Source organism: Pristis pectinata, chromosome 6 (assembly GCF_009764475.1).
Source record: "Pristis pectinata isolate sPriPec2 chromosome 6, sPriPec2.1.pri, whole genome shotgun sequence".
NCBI classification, from domain to species: domain Eukaryota; kingdom Metazoa; phylum Chordata; class Chondrichthyes; order Rhinopristiformes; family Pristidae; genus Pristis; species Pristis pectinata.
In genome coordinates, this window is record NC_067410.1 from 51,052,447 (window position 1) to 51,070,831 (window position 18,385).

Consider the following 18,385-nt stretch of genomic DNA (forward strand, 5'->3'; position numbering starts at 1 on the left):
TGTGGTCTCTCAATGTGTTAAATGTAATCTAATCCAAAGGCTCTTATCATGTTAGTCTCATCATAATCAAGAATACTTTCAGCATGGCTTATGGTCACAAATGTTTTATAAAACTGATTATTACAATCTTTGAAGATTAATTGAAACTATACCCTTGCCATATGTTCAAGACTTGCAGGCAGTTGACCTGATGACATTGTCACCAGATCCTGGTTGCATTAAATCATTTCTTTACCAAATATCTTTTGCATATTTCAAATGAAAAGTGAAAATTATGTCCACTTATTTGTATTTGTCACATTTTATATTTGGCTATTCAAAAAACTATAATGCTAATTTCCAAAGCATTTAAACAATTAAAATGCAGCTAAGGTAAAAACATTCATTTATCCTTGGAGACCTCAGAAAGCTGTGATCAGAGCAAGAATCAATGGTGGCACTCGCAGGGCCTAAGGGTTGGAGGTCAAGTCCTCCCCTGAATTTCAGCATGTGATCTAGACTGACATCCTTGTGTTTGAATGCCCTAAGGACTGATTCCAGCTGCCATTTTAATTTGGGACTTCCTGTGGTATTTCGTAATTGCTGAGTTAGAGGTGGTGTCACTAGTCATGGTACTGGGTGAGACATTGTAGGAGTGCTTCCATGAAACAGGCCTCAAATCTGATTGGTAACTCATTTTTATTGTTCATGTCTGCAAGTAAACTCGCATATAAGAACAGTCCATCAAACTTAACACAAGCAGCAGTTTCTCACACACACTCCATTATCCCCAACAAAAGGGAATCCCAAAGTATTAAAAGCAGAAATCAGCAGTTCTCACACTGCATGCATCTTCCTGATGAAAGGCTCTCCATTGCTGCCGACCCTTTCTCACCTTCAAGATGGGGAACAGGGTCCTAGTGCCCTACCAACTGCTTAGACCAGTCAATTCATTTGTGATAGTTGTGAAATCCTTTTTGTAAAAATAAACCTTAAGTTCTGAACTTCCCAGGCAAGGAATACGATGATATACCAGGGCCACAGAGCGAGTTACAATATTAATTTATAAATGTTAAATCTTCAGTTTTTAACACATGTTGAGATACAAGATCAAATAGTGCAAATCAGCACCTTCACACACTCTTCACTGCAGCCAAGAGTCCAACAGTAACTTGGACAGCAGAGAGTTTAGTGCTTGACAGCCATCACTGGTGCTGTTGTAGGAGGACGATGAATGGCACTGTCCTGGTTACTAAGTTCCAGCTTTAACTCAAACCCAGCTTCACCAGTCAATTTCCTCTCTCACTGTTGCAATGCATGTATGCTGGTGCACAGTCAGATAATTTTGCATGTTGTGCACTGACTGGTTACTGAGAGTGAACAGTGTCAGGTACTCTGAATTTAATTAGCGAAGAGAGAAATAAATCATTAAAATTCAGGGAAATCAGCCTTCAAAAAACACACATCTCACACAGCATTGTAGCAGAGATTGGGACAAGTTACCCAGTTCCTTAAGAACTTGATGCTGATTTTCTCTCTCTCTCTTTCCCAGTTTTTCCCATCTTTCTAAAAACTGAGAATTTACTGCTTCTCACTGGTCAAGTCTGACACACTGATGGCTACCCCACAGACTCTGGGCTCCTGCAGCAAGCAACACTGTAGTGCAAGTCTTCACTCACGTGGTAGATCTTTGAATCTGTAATGTCATGGCAACTCCAAGTAGCATTAAATTAATTGTGAGAAGGTGGATCTCACTATTGATAACACTCCTCTGTAGTGTGGTTTATAGTGTCAATGACCAACAGTAATCATCTTTAGTAAAATTGAGTTTTGAAAGTAGAAGAGGAAAGGCACTGTCTCACATGTTATGCAGTGTCATTACAGATAGGGACATATGGGAATCTGCCTGGTGTGATAATCTCGTGACAAACCAGACATGGACATTTTGGTTGATTCATGTTTCATTTGAGGTGCAGACCCATGAGATCCTGGCTGATATCACCCAGTGACAATCCAGGTGGCAGCATGTTTTTGTACATTATTCAACATTGGACCAAGTGAATACATTAGTACCCTGACTTGCATGTTAGTCAATGAATGCCAGTCCAGGCATCAGCAAGTTCACACCTGGTACCCTGCTGTGACACTGAACAGGTTCACAGCAGTCCAGTGTCATAGCATCCGTATAGGTGTGGACACATGGGCTTGATTCACACGTTATCTAGCATGTCTGGGTATAGACATGTTATGCAATGTCACACAAGGAGTGTCTCACAGTATTGGTCTGGATGTGGACACAGGACTCTGATGTACAAAGGGTCAGTGTTAGTCTAACTATGGACAGATGAACCCTAATCATTGCCTTCTCAAGCATCAGGCTGGCTGTGGCCACACAGGATACTGAGTGGTATGTTTTCCAGTGTTAATACAGGTGTGAACATATGATCTTGATGCTAGTTACATGAAGCGAGTCCCAATTCTAGAATTAGAGAGGTTGGGGAAATACCTTAGACTTAAAGCTGAAAATTGGATAATAGATAAGAAACATACCTGATGACTGGGGTCACTGGGTCAGATTATGAGGCACAGGACCTAAATCTTAGATGTGGGAAACTCCAGTGCTGGCACTAGGGCATAGGTGAAGCACAATGAAATCACTGCAACTGGTTGTTGCCCTCACGACGATGCAGTGGAGTGACTTTATTCTCCAGTCTGGCACTGTCTGTGGCTGCACCAGTTGCTGGACATCAAGGGACGTGAAGTTAAGGGGGAAATGTCAGCCATTTGAGAAATGGTTAATTGGGACTCCAGATATGAAACCAGGCAATCAGACAGGAAGTGCAGAGACACATTGTTTCCAAGTAGGATTATTTAGAAAAACTTCAGGACATTGATAAGACCCCTGGATTAATAGAAAATGATCCTGCCATTTTGTGATGGTTTGGTTAGTAAAAGTCAGGTCAAGGCAGGGCATCGAAAAATCTGGTAACTGTTTGAATTCCGCTGTTGATAAAAAAAGTTTTCACCAAAAGCCTTAATGTGTGGCAAAAGGGATACAGTAGCTTCGAACAATTTTCACAGGAGCCTGAAACCACCTGCTGAAGACAAGGTATCTTCTCATGGATTGTTCCAAGCCCCCGCCAGACTCTAGTTCAAGCCAAGTAATACAGTGGAAGTTACACAAGTATTTGCTTCCTTCCCCATTTCTTCCAAAGATTTAAAATCTCACTTGACTCCAGTTTGCAGCTCATAAGCTAATAAAGGTAGGCATTAGGACCCAGGGTGGGAATCAAAGTTAAGACACAAGATTAGCGTGTCAGGGTTTGAAGGGACAGGGCGAAATACAATCTGTAAATTGCCCTTCAGAACACGTTAGCCTCAGTCACTAGCAATCAATATATGAAATTAAATAGCAATCTAACAAGCGTATCACTGCTTGATGGAGCACCAAGGATCTTTCCCTTTTGTAAACATCAGATATTGATCATTTCAATCTCTGCATCTTACACAGTTGCTAACATCCTGAAGAGTATTTTCTCTGTTACCCTATCTTTTGGAAGCAGGGAAATTGCAAGGTCGGCAGATCAGTGACAACTAGGACGACGATGGTTTTGTGTAATCATCTACGGCGGTGATGGTGGCCTTGCAGAAGAAGCAGTCCTTGTTGTTCATCAGGTGCTGGTTGATGCAGGCCCTGAAAGGGCAAGAACAACAGTTGAATCTCTCCAGCACTGGCTCCAGAAATAATTTCTGCTGCTTCCTGTGAGAAGAGCCAGTGTATTCCACAAACAAAGAACTTAAATTACCAATAATAAAAAAATGAAAATGCTAGAAACACACACTGCAGGTCAGGCAGCATCTGTGGAAAGAGTTCTGACAAAGGCTGTTCAAACCTGAAACATTAACTCTGTTTCTCTCTCCACAGATGCTGCCTGACTGACTGGCTGAGTGTTTCCAGCATTTTTGGTTTATATTTCAGATTTCCAGCATCTGCAGTTATTTTGATTTTCAGCCTTATTTACCACACAGCCATCCACATAGTGTATTAAAGTGGCCGTCTTTCTGGTCAGTTCATGCTGTTCTACAGAAGGACAAGATACTTCAAATTTGGAATTTCTTTGGCAATTGAAAGGTGAGGGGAGCAAAACACATAGTAAACCGGGTTCAATCCTTTGCTCGGGTGGTGTCAGTGGGGAGTTTACACATTCTCCCTGTGACTACGTGGTGCTCTGGTTTCCTCCCACATCCCAAAGATGTGCAGGTTAATAAGTTAATTGGTCTCTAAATTGCCACACGTAGGTGATCGGTATAATCTGGGAAGAGGTGGGGGAGTTGATGGAAATATGGGCAAAATAAAATAGGTTAGGGTCGTATTAGTTTAAGAATGGGTGCTTCATGGTGGCTGTGGACTTGCTGGGCTGAAGGTCCTGTTTCCTTGCTGTACTTCTCCATGACTCGGACATCTGGTGTAACAGCCTGGACACGGGTTGGATGCAATGTAAACCCTCCTATTGTATTCTGACAGCAGAAACTCAAATTGTAGCATTTTCAGACAAAGTGAATCATGGCAAGAGTGGTTGGGGAGGTGTGAGATACATTAAGGGAGGTGTTGGACAGATCAATACAAGGGATGGTGCAGTTCATAAGGTAGCAATAGCTTGGGAGGAGCTTCAAGTTTGAAGAAGATCTCGAACTGGAAAGGATCCTAAAGAATAGGGAACAGATCAATACAGGAAGACCTGGATGAATTTTACTGATGTTAGACTGATGAATGCTGGACTTAGTAAATAATGGAAGAAGGCAAAAATTGAAACAGAAAAACAGTCATAACCACTTTTAACAAACAAAATATCCCAGAAGTACTTCACAGGGATGCTATCAGAGAGAAAGTGACACCAGGCCACTAAAGGACATTTTAGGGAGATAACCCAGAGCTTGGTCAAGTGAATCGTCGAGCGGTGGAATAAGGGAATTTCAGAGAGCAGGACCAGGATAACTGGGGGCACAGACATCCGTGGTGAGTTGAAGGAAATTGGGAATGGACAAAGGAGCAGAATTTGCACTCGTGTAGGAATGAAGTTGGAGAAAGTTACACAACAAGCAATATAAGCAAAGTGGGATTACTGAACGGGAATACTGTGGATCCATTGCAGGAGACATTAGTACATTGTGTGACCTGTGGGCTTGATGTATTTAGGGAAAATGGAGAAGAGCACCTGGTGTAGAGGGAGTGGGGTGACAGTAGGCTAACAGGGAGCGCACAGCAGTGTGATGCTAAGACATTTGCCCTGTTAATGAGCTGAAAATTTTTGGTAAAGAATACAGACAAGACGACGGTCAATATTTTAACACTGTTGCAGGACGTAGTCTCGAGCGTAACTCAGGCTGGGCTTACTTGCAAGATTTGTGAGAACACGGCCTGAAAACGGCAGAGATTGGATGTGCGTAACAGATGGGGCACAGATCTTCCTCACTGGTCGGCTGCAAGAAAACAGGAAGATATTATAACTCTTGCGGTGCTGCACGGCACACAGCCCCCACCCCAACCTTGGTGGCCCTGCTGATGCTACATTCAGAATTCAGTGAAGCTCAAAATTCGTGCAGTATTTTCCTGGGAGAGATCTGTCAGTTTTCATAAACCTTACTGTTAAAACTTGTACTAACAACAGAGACTGTAATTCAAACTTACTGACCAGACAGGAAATCCTCAGGGATAAGGTAAACTATATAAATGCCACTTCTCCCTTTAGATTGGTTTCTGAAGCTCCAACATGAAAGGTTGGGACCTGCAGTTTCTGATCAAGACCCAAGGTAAAGGACGCGGGGCCAGGTTCCTGTGTGATCCCTACACCTGGCCATAACCAGACAACAGATTCACTGACTGCCCTCATATAGAGCCAGATTTATGCTCCTGTTCTAGGTTTACCTAATCATCTAGAATCTAAAAGTAAATGCAGCGGGATTCACTGCAAAACCCAGTAAAATCTGGGATTCCCAGTCACCACCTCATCTCACACCTATAATAATACACAAGGCCCACGGGTCCCACACCTGTGGAGCAATCCCTTCTTTCCCATTCCTCCTCACCTGTCTTCCTGAAGCTTATTTGCTCTTACACACCCCTTTGATTCTTCTTGTCAACAGCCTACACTAGGGGTCATTTACAGAAGCCTCTTAACCCATCAGCCGTCTTTGGGAGGAAACTGGAGCATCCAGAGGAAACCCATGCAGTCACAGGGAGAACGTACCAACTCCACACAGACAACACCCAACGTTAGGATTGAACCCAGGTCAATAGGACTGTAAGGCAGCAGCAATTAACTGCAAATCCACCATGTCTTGGCAGACTTATTGTTTGTAGGCAGCTTTGCAAGACAAACTGGCTGTAAGTGTTCGAGGTAAGAGTCATTCACTGTATGAATGTTCCTGGTAAGAGGATTACTGGCTGTGAGTGAGTGCTTAGAATTCCTGGTTATTCAATGGGGTAAGGGTCATTCTCTGTAATGTGAGAGTTCCTGTTGGTTTAGCAGGCCATGTTATTTTTCAATCTCTGCACATTAATTCATCCTTTAATGATTGTTTCAAATTATTCAATCTTTGCTGATGTCATCAGTAAAACAACAGCAATGTGAGCTATTGATTTTTATATTTCTGATTTAAGTAGTTGGTATTCATGGTCTTCCGGTATCAGTACCTAGTGATATCACTGTTCACACATTCTCTTCTGTCCCCGTTTTCACAAGTCGGAGCTGTGGATCTACAATCATCAGTCCAAAGTTGCAGCACAGCATGAGCACATCATCCTAGTTTGTTGTGCTTCTTGTTTTTTTTGAAAAGAACATTCTGCTGACACTGGAAGACCTGCCCAGTCTCAGATCTGATTGCAGGTTACTCAGACACCTTCCAAAGCCCACAGAGTGTGTCACAACTAGCAATGGAGTGCCTTTCTCTAGCAATTATTCAGTGGGTGCCTCACTGGGTCACTGCTGACAACAAACCTTTACCAGAGACTGATATGGCAATAACAAGGTTGGGGACCTTGTGAAGATCCTACTCCGTGTAGTCCAGCCTCTCTCCATGTCTAATCCTTAAGGCCAAAGTAGTTCAGCCAGCACAGCCCAGATATCACTTCATAATCACTCTCATCCTTTGCAGGAACCACCCGTGTTGATGGTCCATTTACAAAGTGACCTGCTGCAACTACTGTATGTTCAAGTGGTCAGTAATTACTGGAAGCACTGAAGGTTCTGTGATGAATGAGTGGGATTCATGTGTGGATGGGGACAACTGTAGCCACCTCTTGGTGGCCCTGAGTGAGGTCCTGCCACATATCTCTCTGAATGAGGAGCTAAATGTCCCTTTGAGAATAAGAGGTATTTTCCTACCCCTGCAGCTTTGCTCCTCCACAGCCACAGTATTACTGTGCATTACTGGTGCCTGATTGCCATGGGACTGTGCCTTTAAGAGCTGACTCTCTGCTCACATAGAGGTGCTGCGAACGGTCACAAATTGTGTTCAGCTGAGCCTGGTTCTGTCAGGGAACATTTAGTTAGGTATGGCTGTAGCAACATATTTCAGTGTGTGAACCTCCCCAATGCTGTTTCTAACATCTTTCCGGTCAGTTTCACGAATTTCTTTGTGGTGAATCTGATTGGTGTATGCAGTGGAGGTTTAGTGAACTAATTGAGGGTAAAACACATGCGTCTTATTTGGAAGTTCAAAAGATTCTTCCTCCACAGTGAATTTAACATGATGAAAGCCCAGCAAATGTGCTGACCAGCTGCTGCACACAGAGAGCAGTCTGTTTCATTGTGAGGACTGACCTGCACAACACAAGTCACACACCTGCTCAACATCTGCCAATCCCCAAACCTACAGTGGCATATTTTCTACTAAACAAGCTGCATTGTGCCCAACCCTGTTCCTCAGTATACCTTGGCACAGTTTACTTGACACCCTTGATATTCCAGTTAGATATATAAGACGCACTGACTACCACCACCAGCAGGTACAAAGGGGCAGCACAGTTGGACAGCTAGAGTAGCTGCTGCCTCACAGTGCCAGAGAGAGACCCAGTTTCAATTCTGACCTCTGGTGCCATCTGTGTGGAGTTTGCACATTCTCCCTAAGACCTCATGGGTGCTCCAGTTTCCTCCCACATCCTAAAGATGTGCGGGTTGGTAGGTTAATTGGCCGCTGTGAAGTGCCCCTAGTGTGGAGGTGAGTGGTATTGGTTTATGATTGTCACTTGTACCGAGGTACAGTGAAAAACTTTTCTTGCATGCTGTTCATACAGATCAATTCATTACACAGTGCATGGAGGTAGTACAGGGTAAAAACAATAACAGAATACAGAGTAACGTGTCACAGCTACAGGGAAGTGCAGTGCAGGTGCAAGGTCATTAACAAGGTAGATTGTGAGATCAAGAGTCTATCTCATTATACAAAGGAACCGTTCAATAGTCTTATAACAGCAGGATAGAAGCTGTCCTTGAGCCTGGTGGTATGTGCCCTCAGGCTCCTGTATCTTCTGCCCGATGGGAGAGGAGAGAAGAGAGAATGACCCGGGTGGGAGGGGTCTTTGATTATGCTGGCTGCTTCAACAAGGCAGCAAGAGGTAAAGACAGAGTCCATGGAGGGGAGGCTGGTGAGGCTGGTTTCCGTGATGTAGAATCTGGGGGGAGTTGATGGGAATGTGGGGAGAATAAAATGAGATTAGCAAAGGATTAATGTAAATGGGTGACTGATGGTTGGCATGGACTTGATAGGCCAAAGGGTCTGTTTCTGTGTGGTGGGACTCTGTGCTTCCACCAGAAATGGAGAGGAATCAGATTTGACAGGAATCGGCAACAACCCACTCATTGAAGGCTTTACAGGGGTTGCACTGTTATTTGCATTTTTAGATTTCCTGCATCTGCAGTTGTTTTGTGATTTGTACTCTTCTTCTTATTTATTTATAAATTGAATTAAAATAATTTCCACAGCAGCTGGATAATGATGGAGTTGGAACAGCAGTTGTATCCCCTGGGTTGGGGTTCAGGAGCTAGAAATTACCCATGGGATTCCTTATGGACAAGAGGATCAAGCAGAATATGAAAACAAATCTATTCACCTGCAATTACTTGCATTTGTTTAATTTGTCAATTATCAAGTTATTTTCCTTGTTTAGTTAGTCTCTGTTCTGACTTAGACCCAATTAATTTTAGTTAAAATGAAAGAAAATATTTCTCTGTTGAACCTGTGATTATTACGTTATGTACTTTCATTGGAAAGCAATACGCTTATCAGAAGTGAGAATAGAGCCCTAGAAGTTGTTCACCCAATCACCAGGCCGGTACCAATCAAAGAAAAGAGCTACTGATACTAACCTGACACCTGGGCAGTCAGTCTATCACCCTGTAGCACGTGACAGGTAAGAATTTATCAAGGTTCTCCTCAAGTCTGATGAAGGTTTTTTTTTAGCTCTTTAACCTTTCCAGAAAGGGCATTCCAAACCCCCACCACTTTGGGTGTCGGAAGATTTCACATGTTTCCATGCTCAGCAACGTCATCAATGATCTTCCTTTCATCACAAGGTCAGAAGTGGGGACACTTACTAATCCCATCTGAAACTCCTCAGGAATTGAAGCAGCTAGAGCTGGAAAACATTCAGGCCTGAGTTGATAAGTGGTGAATAATGCACCACTTATGCAATGGTTACCTCCAACAAGAGGGTCTAACCAACATTCTACAGTATTGCCATCAACATGTGGGGTAATGAGAGTGCCTCTTATATAAATAACTATAATAGCAGGTCAGAGGTTGGGTATCCTGTGGTGAATGACTTACCTCCTGATTTCCCAAAACCTTTGAAGCAACTACAAGCCATTCAAGGAATAAAATGGATGAATGCAGCTCCAACTCTCAAGAAACTCAACATCACCCAGGACAAAGCAGCCCATTTAAATGGCACCTAATCAACCATCCTAAACATTCATTCCCTCCACCACTGGGGCACAGAGCCTGCAGTGTGCATCGTATACACAATGCACTGGAGTTACTCACCAGGCTTCTCCGACAGCACCTCCCAAAACGCAGACCTCTGCTACCAGGAAGGATCAAGCCCATGGCAACACCATCTCATGCAGGTTCCCCAGTCTTGGAAGCAAATTGCCACTGGGTGTAAATCTTGGAACCCCCTATCCAACAACACCTTCAGCAGAAGGAAGGCAGTAGTTAAAGCACTTGGTAATACTGTAGAACGTTAAGGAGGTGGTTAGACCCTCTTGTTGGAGCTAAATGTTACCCGCCTCTTGTGAGTGCGAGCATTATTCACTACTTTTCAATCCAGGCCTGAATGTCTTCCAGCTCCACCAATTTCAGTTTCCTGTGTTCCAAATAAAACAGTCCCAGCCTGGACAGTCTCTTCTAATTACCATGCTCCAGCTCCTCAATCTTCCTCCACCCCCTCTGCTGTCATCACTCCTGTGGTGTCTTCCCAGAACTTTATGCATTACTCTAGAAGTGGCTCAACCAGGGTTTTTATACAGTTCCAATACGACCTTATCATGTTTATATTGTACACCTTGGCTGAGAAAGGAAAGCACCCTATATGTCTTCATAACCATCTTTTCCATCTGCCATCTTGTCTTCAGCCATGCACCGTTCACTCTGCTCCTCTACAGCATCCGAGCATTTATGACGTATTCCCTTGCCTTATTTTCCACCTTAAAATACACTTCATTGGACTAAGTTCTATTGCCATATTTCTGCTTCCTTGTCCATTGATATCTTCCTGCAGTTTACTTCCTCATCAAACACTACTAATCTTTGTACCACTTGGCTCCTGCATTCGAGTCCAAATTGATTGACACACCACTCAGCCCTGCTGCAAAAAGGCTGACATTCACTAAAATTAACTATCAACATTACCCTTTGTTTCCTGCCCCTGTCTGATCCATCTTGTTAATTTCCCCTTACCTTTCTGATGAGTCTGCCATTTGGGATCCTGTTAAGTGTACACAACATCAAACATACTACTCATTTCCACCCTCTTCAAAAAATTCAATCAACTTAGTCAGATAAGACCTTCCCCTAATACTGACTGCCCTTGATTAATCTCTGCTTTCTAAATTATGAATTATGCTGCCATACTTTGTTTCAATTATTTGGTAGGTTGATTACCCAGTAATTAATTGGTCTTTTCTTCTAAGTAACACTATCACATCAGCAGCCTTCCAGTCCCACAGCATCAGGCCTAGACCTACAGAGGATTAGAAAGTGCTATCTCCTCCCTTCCTTCCATTAAGGTCTGGGATACATTTTGTGCAGACTTAGTGATTTATCTACATTTAAAAAGCTAAATCCCTCAATATTCTCATCAATGCATATCAAATGCAATATTTCACATTTCCAACTTATAAGACTGCAGCTTGCAATAGAAACACCAGACACAAGAGAAGTTCTAGGCAACAAACTCTGTCTCTCTTCCACTTTCAGCATTCCCAAGGGACCATCCCTCCATATTCTGCTTCTATCCCCACCAGCACTGAGTCCCCCTTCTCACTGCCCCTTACTGTGCAACTACAGGAGATGCCAGCTTCCCTCTCACCCTCCTCCCTTCCACCATCTAGTATCCCAAACACTTTATCCATGCCAAAGTAGTGATTTACTTGAACCAATTTAGTGTACAGTGCTCACTGCTTAACACGTGGTCCTCCTCTACAGTGCGAAGACCAAATGTAGATTGGGTGACCCTTTATACAATACCTCCGTTCAATTTATGGCCATGACCTGACCTCCCAGTCACTGGTCACTTGGATTCTTCACCTCCTTCCCACTCTGACCTGTCCTTGCACTCTTACACTGTTCCAATGAATCTCACCATAACATTTCATATCCTGACTGAGCACATAACAGAGTCTTCTGGAGCCAGCACTAGGTTCAACTCTTTCAAATAATTAGCATATCCATTTCAAATTTTCAGTAGTAATTTCAAATTCCTTTGGCCATTTACGATAATCACTCTGTATTTTCACATCCTTTGGGTTTTTGTTACGCTGCACTATCACCCTTTCATCATATAATCTCTCCTGCCTTCTGCCCTTCCACAGATCTTCCCCTTTTTTTCTCTCCCACTCGAAGCTCTTCCTCTGCATCTTAAAACATGCAGCATTTCCCCAGTAATCATTCCTCTCTCCACCGATGCTGACTGAGTTCTGAGTAACTCCAGCATTTGTTTTGTTTTAAGTGAAGAAAGCAAGTTCTTTCCTGTGTGTCTGTACTGAGGCTGTTTGGGTTAGTGTTAGCTGGGAAAGGCAAGAGGCAGCACTACCTAGGAATGGAGTGAGAGGACAGCATTCAGGACAAGATGAAGGAGGAATGCTTCACTGTAAATGGCTTGTTGGATCACTCCATAACTGGGAATGGCACATGAGAGGAAAATAGAGGGAAAATGGCATTCTGTAGGTAAGAGGGAATAGCTATGTCGCACAACATTGTGGGCTGAAGGCCCCGTTCTGCGCTGTACTGTTCTATGTTCTATATACCTGGGGAATGTCTGAGGAACACTGTTTCACTGGAAAGGTGTCTCAGAACTACAGGTGTCACACACAGACTCCTAGACAGAAGTGGGCATTCCAGAGACTTGTACAGGGTTTTTCTAGCCAGGAATGGATTATTTTATCACTTGAAATGGTTTGAGGTATTAATCATGGAACATTTACACAGCAAACTATCGAGAAAATTATGATTAACTTTTGTAAACTGTGTCCTGACAGGGGTAAGGGAAGACTGCTTTGGGATGCAGAGGATGAAATAAGGCTGCGGTGAGAGGGTCTGGGGTTCACTGAGGGGGTAGTGGAAGTTGTGGTTAGGTAGGTACTGGGCCCAGAAGGTGGAGTCAAGTCAGACTACTAGTGCAGGGCAGAGTGGAGTGGAGTCTGTGGGCTGGCTGAGCCTGTATTAACCTACAGGGATATGAATCATGCCCTTCTGACCTAACGTTCACTGACCGGTCATTAAATAATTTGATATTGTGTACTAATATAGTGCCATAACTCTTTGCTGGAAATTGATCAAACAGTGTCAGGCTGACATTGTCTTGACTGTTGATAGCAAGACATATTTACACAATCATTTCCCTTGCACTTGAGGCATTAACTAGAGCCCAAACAATAGCTTCACTTCATTAAATTACATGATGAGGCATCCAGGGCACAGGCTGCAGTGGAACGAAGAGATGCTGACTCAGTACCACTCAGAAATGTGGAAACCACTGAGTGCCTGTGCTGTCAATTATTCATCATGCCAGCATTCTTTCAGGTCAGGGACTGCGCAGTTTGTGTGCTCGTTACTTCAAACTGCACTATCACTTTCAGGCAAATCATGGGAAGGTGACTCACCTCTGCTCTGCTCAAAGTCTGCAGCTTTCATCAAAGAAATTCAGAGTGCAAAATACTACCATGATTGAAGTGAGTAGTGGTGGGATTCAGACAAATCAAGGAGAAGAGCATAGCTGGTGCCAGCTTAAAACAAAATTCACAGCAAAGAACTGCATCAAATACTGAGTCAGATAATGTCAGACATCAGGGCATCCAGAGACACACCGTGTCAGACACCAGGGCATCCGGAGACACACCGTGTCAGGCCCCCCAAGATACACTATCCGTACACCAGGACACCCTGACTGTGTCAGACAGCAGGACACCGAGACACCCTGCCTGTGCAAGGTAGCCTGTGCCACACAGTAGGACACCACACATGCAATGCCCACTGCAGTGTCCAGAGACTGTGGACCTCAGTGTATAAGGAGGTAATTTATTTGTTTAATTTAATTAGTTTTTCTTAACCTTGCAGCTTTCATTTGCAGTGATAAACAAATAGTATAAAGTGGTTAACAAGTAACTAGGCAATTAGGTAACCAGCTAGAACTAGTTAATATCCTAAGGGTTTTGAAAGTGATGGCTATGGAGAGAGTTGATGTAGTGGTTTGTCATCTTCCAAAATGGTTCCCACAGATTGGAGGGGAGTAAACTTAACTGCACTATTTGAGAAAGGAGCAAGATGTCAAACCGGGAGCTAGAGACCAGTTAGACTGCCATCAACAGGATGGGGAATGCTGGAATCTAATACTGGAGGAAACAGTAGCAGGGCACATAGATGATAAAAATAGGATTGGGCAGAGTCCACATGGATTAATGAAAGGCAAATCGTATTTGGCAAATCTGTTTTGAGGTTATACGAAGTAGAATGGATGAGGGGGAAACCAGTGGATGTGGCGTATTGGGAATTTCAGAAGTCTCTGATTAGGTGTCTAACAAAAAGTTATGAAAGAAAGTATGGGCACATGGATCAGGGGTTGATGCACTGGCTTGGGCCAAGGATTGGTTCACTGACACAAAACAGAGACCAGGAATAGTGGGGTGCCAGAGGGAGTAGGAGCAGTGGGGTGGCACAGGGAATGGTGATGGGTCTCGATGTTAACCATCTACATCACGATTTGGGTGAGGGGAACAAGTGTAATACACCCACTCTAAGCTGGGTGGCAGGTTGGGTTGTGAGGAGGATGCAGAGAAGCTTCAATGGGATATAGAAAGGTGAAATGAATGGGTGAGAACATAGCAGATGGAAATGGGCAAATGTCACTCTCAGAGATCTGTGGAGGACAGGTCTCTCAGAGACCAAGAGATTTTTGGAAATCAAGGGATATGGAGCAGGAAAGTGACACTGAGGTAAAAGATCAGCCACAACACAACTTGCTGACCAATACTGCCTCTTAATATCGTTTAGAATGTGCATTTCTGACCAGATGCACTCCCCAAACCTTTCGACCAAAAAAGACTCAAATTTAAGTTGTTCTTTCCCAGAGGATAGGGGTGAGGGCAGAGGTGCAGGAAATGGATGAGTCGCCCATCTGTGATATTAGCTCAGTTTGTTTTTTCTCCCTGGAAGTGGAGGACACCCCCAGCCTGACCTGCTGGGCATGTCTTCCTGCTCTGCATCCGGCAACTCCTACATTCTTTTGTCCATGTTCTTACCCTCTTCCTGCTCCCATTCACTCATTGACCAGATAAATCTATTTATAACTTATCCTCAAGGTCACCCTGTTTTTACTCTATCAGAGACTTCCCACCACCTTCCCCCCACCCCCCCCACAGCTTTTGTCTTCTCCCCAGTTCTGACAGAGGGTATTTGACCTGAAACATTAACTATTTCTCTTCCCACTGAAGCGGCCTGACCTGCTGAGTATTTCCAGCACTTTCTCTTTTTATTTTAGCTTTTCAGCATATGCAGGTTTTTTTTTGATTTTGATGAATACTCTGACACAGTCTGACTGTGGGGGAAACTACAACACTGACACAGTCTGACTGTGGGGGACACTGCAACACTCTGACTGTGGGGGACACTACAACACTCTGACACAGTCTGACTGTGGGGGATACTACAACACTCTGACACAGTCTGACTGTGTCAGTCAGTTTAGATTTGAGTTTCTGAATTTCTCCAAGCCTTACACAGAAATCTGTGGTCAGGAATGTAGAAAATGCTGCAACAATGATCTCTGCCTTTGCTTTGAAAGCGGATTTAATAAAAAAAGCTCACAGCCCTGATGCCATGACAATAAAACAGTAAGAGAAGCAATAAATAAGAGCAAAGTTGTGGTGTATTGCTGTCTGTGGTACTCACCAGGGCAGTGGCGGCAGCCTGTTTAGACTCGCGGGTCAGATGGGAGAGTAAACCTTCAACCTTCATCAGCTCTTCCGAGCTGATATAATCTGGGTCTTAAGAGGGAGAATCAGAGGTAGACACAGTCATGCACATAACCTGAATCAACTCTATAGAAGCAATCTTAAAACGGAAGTCTGAGCTGTTTTAGAATTTAATGTTCAGCTGTGTATTTCATATTAAAATGACATCCCCTGTTGCTCCTCAAGTGTGGTGATGGTCAGCAAGAGGCCTGAAAACAGGTGCACCACTGACCAGGTAGTAACACTGAAGATACACTGCAATGGTGGTTTAAGGCAGGGCTGTGCTGGTTGACCTGCCAAATACAAATTTAAACTCTCTAGTTTCAAGGTCTAGAGTACATTACTCAGAATGATGGCATTTATCATCAATGTTGCAAACAGATCCTTTATCATCTGCCAGCAGAGGAGATGGAAGCAGATTCAAGCACAAGAAGCAGTGGTATCACCAGTCCTCTCTAACATCTAATCTGAATGTCTGGCATCCCACCCATCACAGCTGAAAGGTGTATCCCTGGAGATGACTTAACCATATTCACCTTCAGCAAGTCAATTCCCAAAATACTAACTGTTTAGTCTCAGGATATGAATATTGTAAATACGGGACCAGGTAGCTTCCAGGGAGCCACACGTGTGGCATCGGTGCTGGTTTTTTTATATATATAAAAAGGTAACACTAATTAATGATCTGTACAAGAATGTAAAGGTTTGCACTGTTTTGTAATTGTATATAGTTTGTCTTTTATTATGAACAAAGTTTATTTTGAATAAAAAAAAAGGTTCTCCCAGGACGAGGCTAGCCCATTGCACTTCGGGTGTGCTGACGCCTGCAATATCCCCAAATGCGGGATACTCAACTGCAAAATTTGTGGTAGTGGGGGACTGCGTTCGTGATCTCCCCTGGCATTCCATTCAAAGACAGAACTGATGATATTCTTTCTCCGCAGCATGTCGCCGAGAGCCCCACGAGTGGCATGGGTGCTGTGTTTTTTATATATGAAAAGGTAACACTAATGATTGATCCGTACACGAATGTAAAGGTTTGCACTGCTTTATTGTTGTATATAGTTTGTTTTTTTATGATGAATAAGGTTTATTTTGGATTTTAAAAAATGAATACCGGTCTCCTTGCACTAATGGAACCTCAAGCTCACACAAATATAAAAACACTCATTACTGTTCTCCTTTGTTATCATACCTCATAGAAGAGAATCAAGATTGCCCTTAACAGTAATGATCTTCCTTTCACAGGGAGGAACTCCAGCTAAGACATGAACTTACAGGGAACCTTGACTGAAAATAGCTAAATGTCAAATCTCGCATTGGTACTATGAGATGGTGAGGCAGGAACCACCTTCATAGTCAATTTCATCAATCCATGAACATCACCATCTGCACTATTACATACTCCACTGAATACTGCTGAATAGTCACATCAATAAAGCTGATGTTGCCCTGAACTTAACAAAGAGAACAGTGTATGATCTCCTCCTATCGACATGGTGTCAATTCATTGACTCTCCTTTATCGATTCTACGAATTACAACCTCAAAAATCTCTCACAGATTTGACACATATGATTTTCCTTTCATAAATCCATGTTGACTTTGCATAATGCTATTAGTATTTTCTAAGCACCCTTTACCACTTCCTTAATAACAGGTTCTAGCATTTTCCCTGCTACTGACATCAGGCTAACTGGTGTGTAGTTCCCTGATCCCTCTATCCTTTTTTTCAGTAGTAGAATTACATTGCTACCTTCCATATGGAATTCTGAAAGGTAGCAACCCTGTGTATTCATTTTCACAGCCACTAGTTTCAAAACCTCAGGAATTGTAGAGTGAGGCTTTACCAGATTGATTCTTGGGATGGGGAATGCATTCTATCATGAGCAATTTAGCAGACTGGGTGTATACTTGGTTGAATTTAGGTGAGCTCATTGAAACCTTGGGCTTAATACAGGGAAAATGTTTCCCCTGACTGGATGCTTAAGTTGCTGAGTATGTTCAAGACAGAGGAAGATAGATCTTGAATTACTAAGGATGTGTGTTTGGTGCAGGAAAAGGGCCCTGAGGTGAATGATCAGCCTTTTCTCCTTGGAGCGATGGAGGATGAGGGGGGACCTGATAGAGGTATATAAGATGATGAGAGGCATTGATCGTGTGGATAGTCAGAGGCTTTTTCCCAGGGCTGAAATGGTTGCCACAAGAGGACACAGGTTTAAGGTGGTGGGGAGTAGGTACAGAAGTGATGTTAGGGGAAAGTTTTTTACTCAGAGAGTGGTGAGTGCGTGGAATGGGCTGCCGGCAACAGTGGTGGAGGCGGATACGATAGGGTCTTTTAAGAGACTTTTGGATAGGTACATGGAGCTTAGAAAAATAGAGGGCTATGGGTAAGCCTAGTAATTTCTAAGGTAGGGACATGTTTGGGACAACTTTGTGGGCCGAAGGACCTGAATTGTGCTGTAGGTTTTCTATGTTCTATGTTCTATAATTGAACTGAATGACTTAAAGGCACAAGTGGCTGATTGGCCTTCATCTGGGTCTGTTCCTTACAAAGGTGATCCTGGCCGGTGTGAGGTGGATAAGGATCAGAGTGAGGTCTTGTTAAATCCAAGCAATGTTAGGTATTTTTTTATTCAACTCTGGACATGGGAGTTACCACCAAGGGCACTATTTGCT

General features: G+C 43.3%; 1 protein-coding gene and 1 non-coding gene across 3 annotated transcripts in view; one reads left to right on the plus strand and one right to left on the minus strand.

Moving 5' to 3' along the window:
* Positions 1-317: 317 nt before the first annotated feature.
* The window catches only part of LOC127571811 (E3 ubiquitin-protein ligase RNF123), a 331,679-nt gene continuing 313,611 nt past the window's right edge, over positions 318-18,385 (minus strand). For both annotated transcript variants that reach the window (XM_052018522.1, XM_052018523.1), the window contains exons 37-39: positions 15,646-15,740; positions 5,375-5,460; positions 318-3,673 (exon numbers count right to left, since the gene is read on the minus strand). In XM_052018522.1, coding sequence (XP_051874482.1) covers positions 3,574-3,673; positions 5,375-5,460; positions 15,646-15,740 — 281 coding nt within the window. In that variant the 3' untranslated portion in view covers positions 318-3,573. The remainder of the gene's footprint in view (positions 3,674-5,374; positions 5,461-15,645; positions 15,741-18,385) is intronic.
* LOC127572171 (U1 spliceosomal RNA) lies at positions 16,443-16,607 on the plus strand. The gene has a single exon (XR_007956599.1). It is a non-coding gene; the product is annotated as a U1 spliceosomal RNA (small nuclear RNA).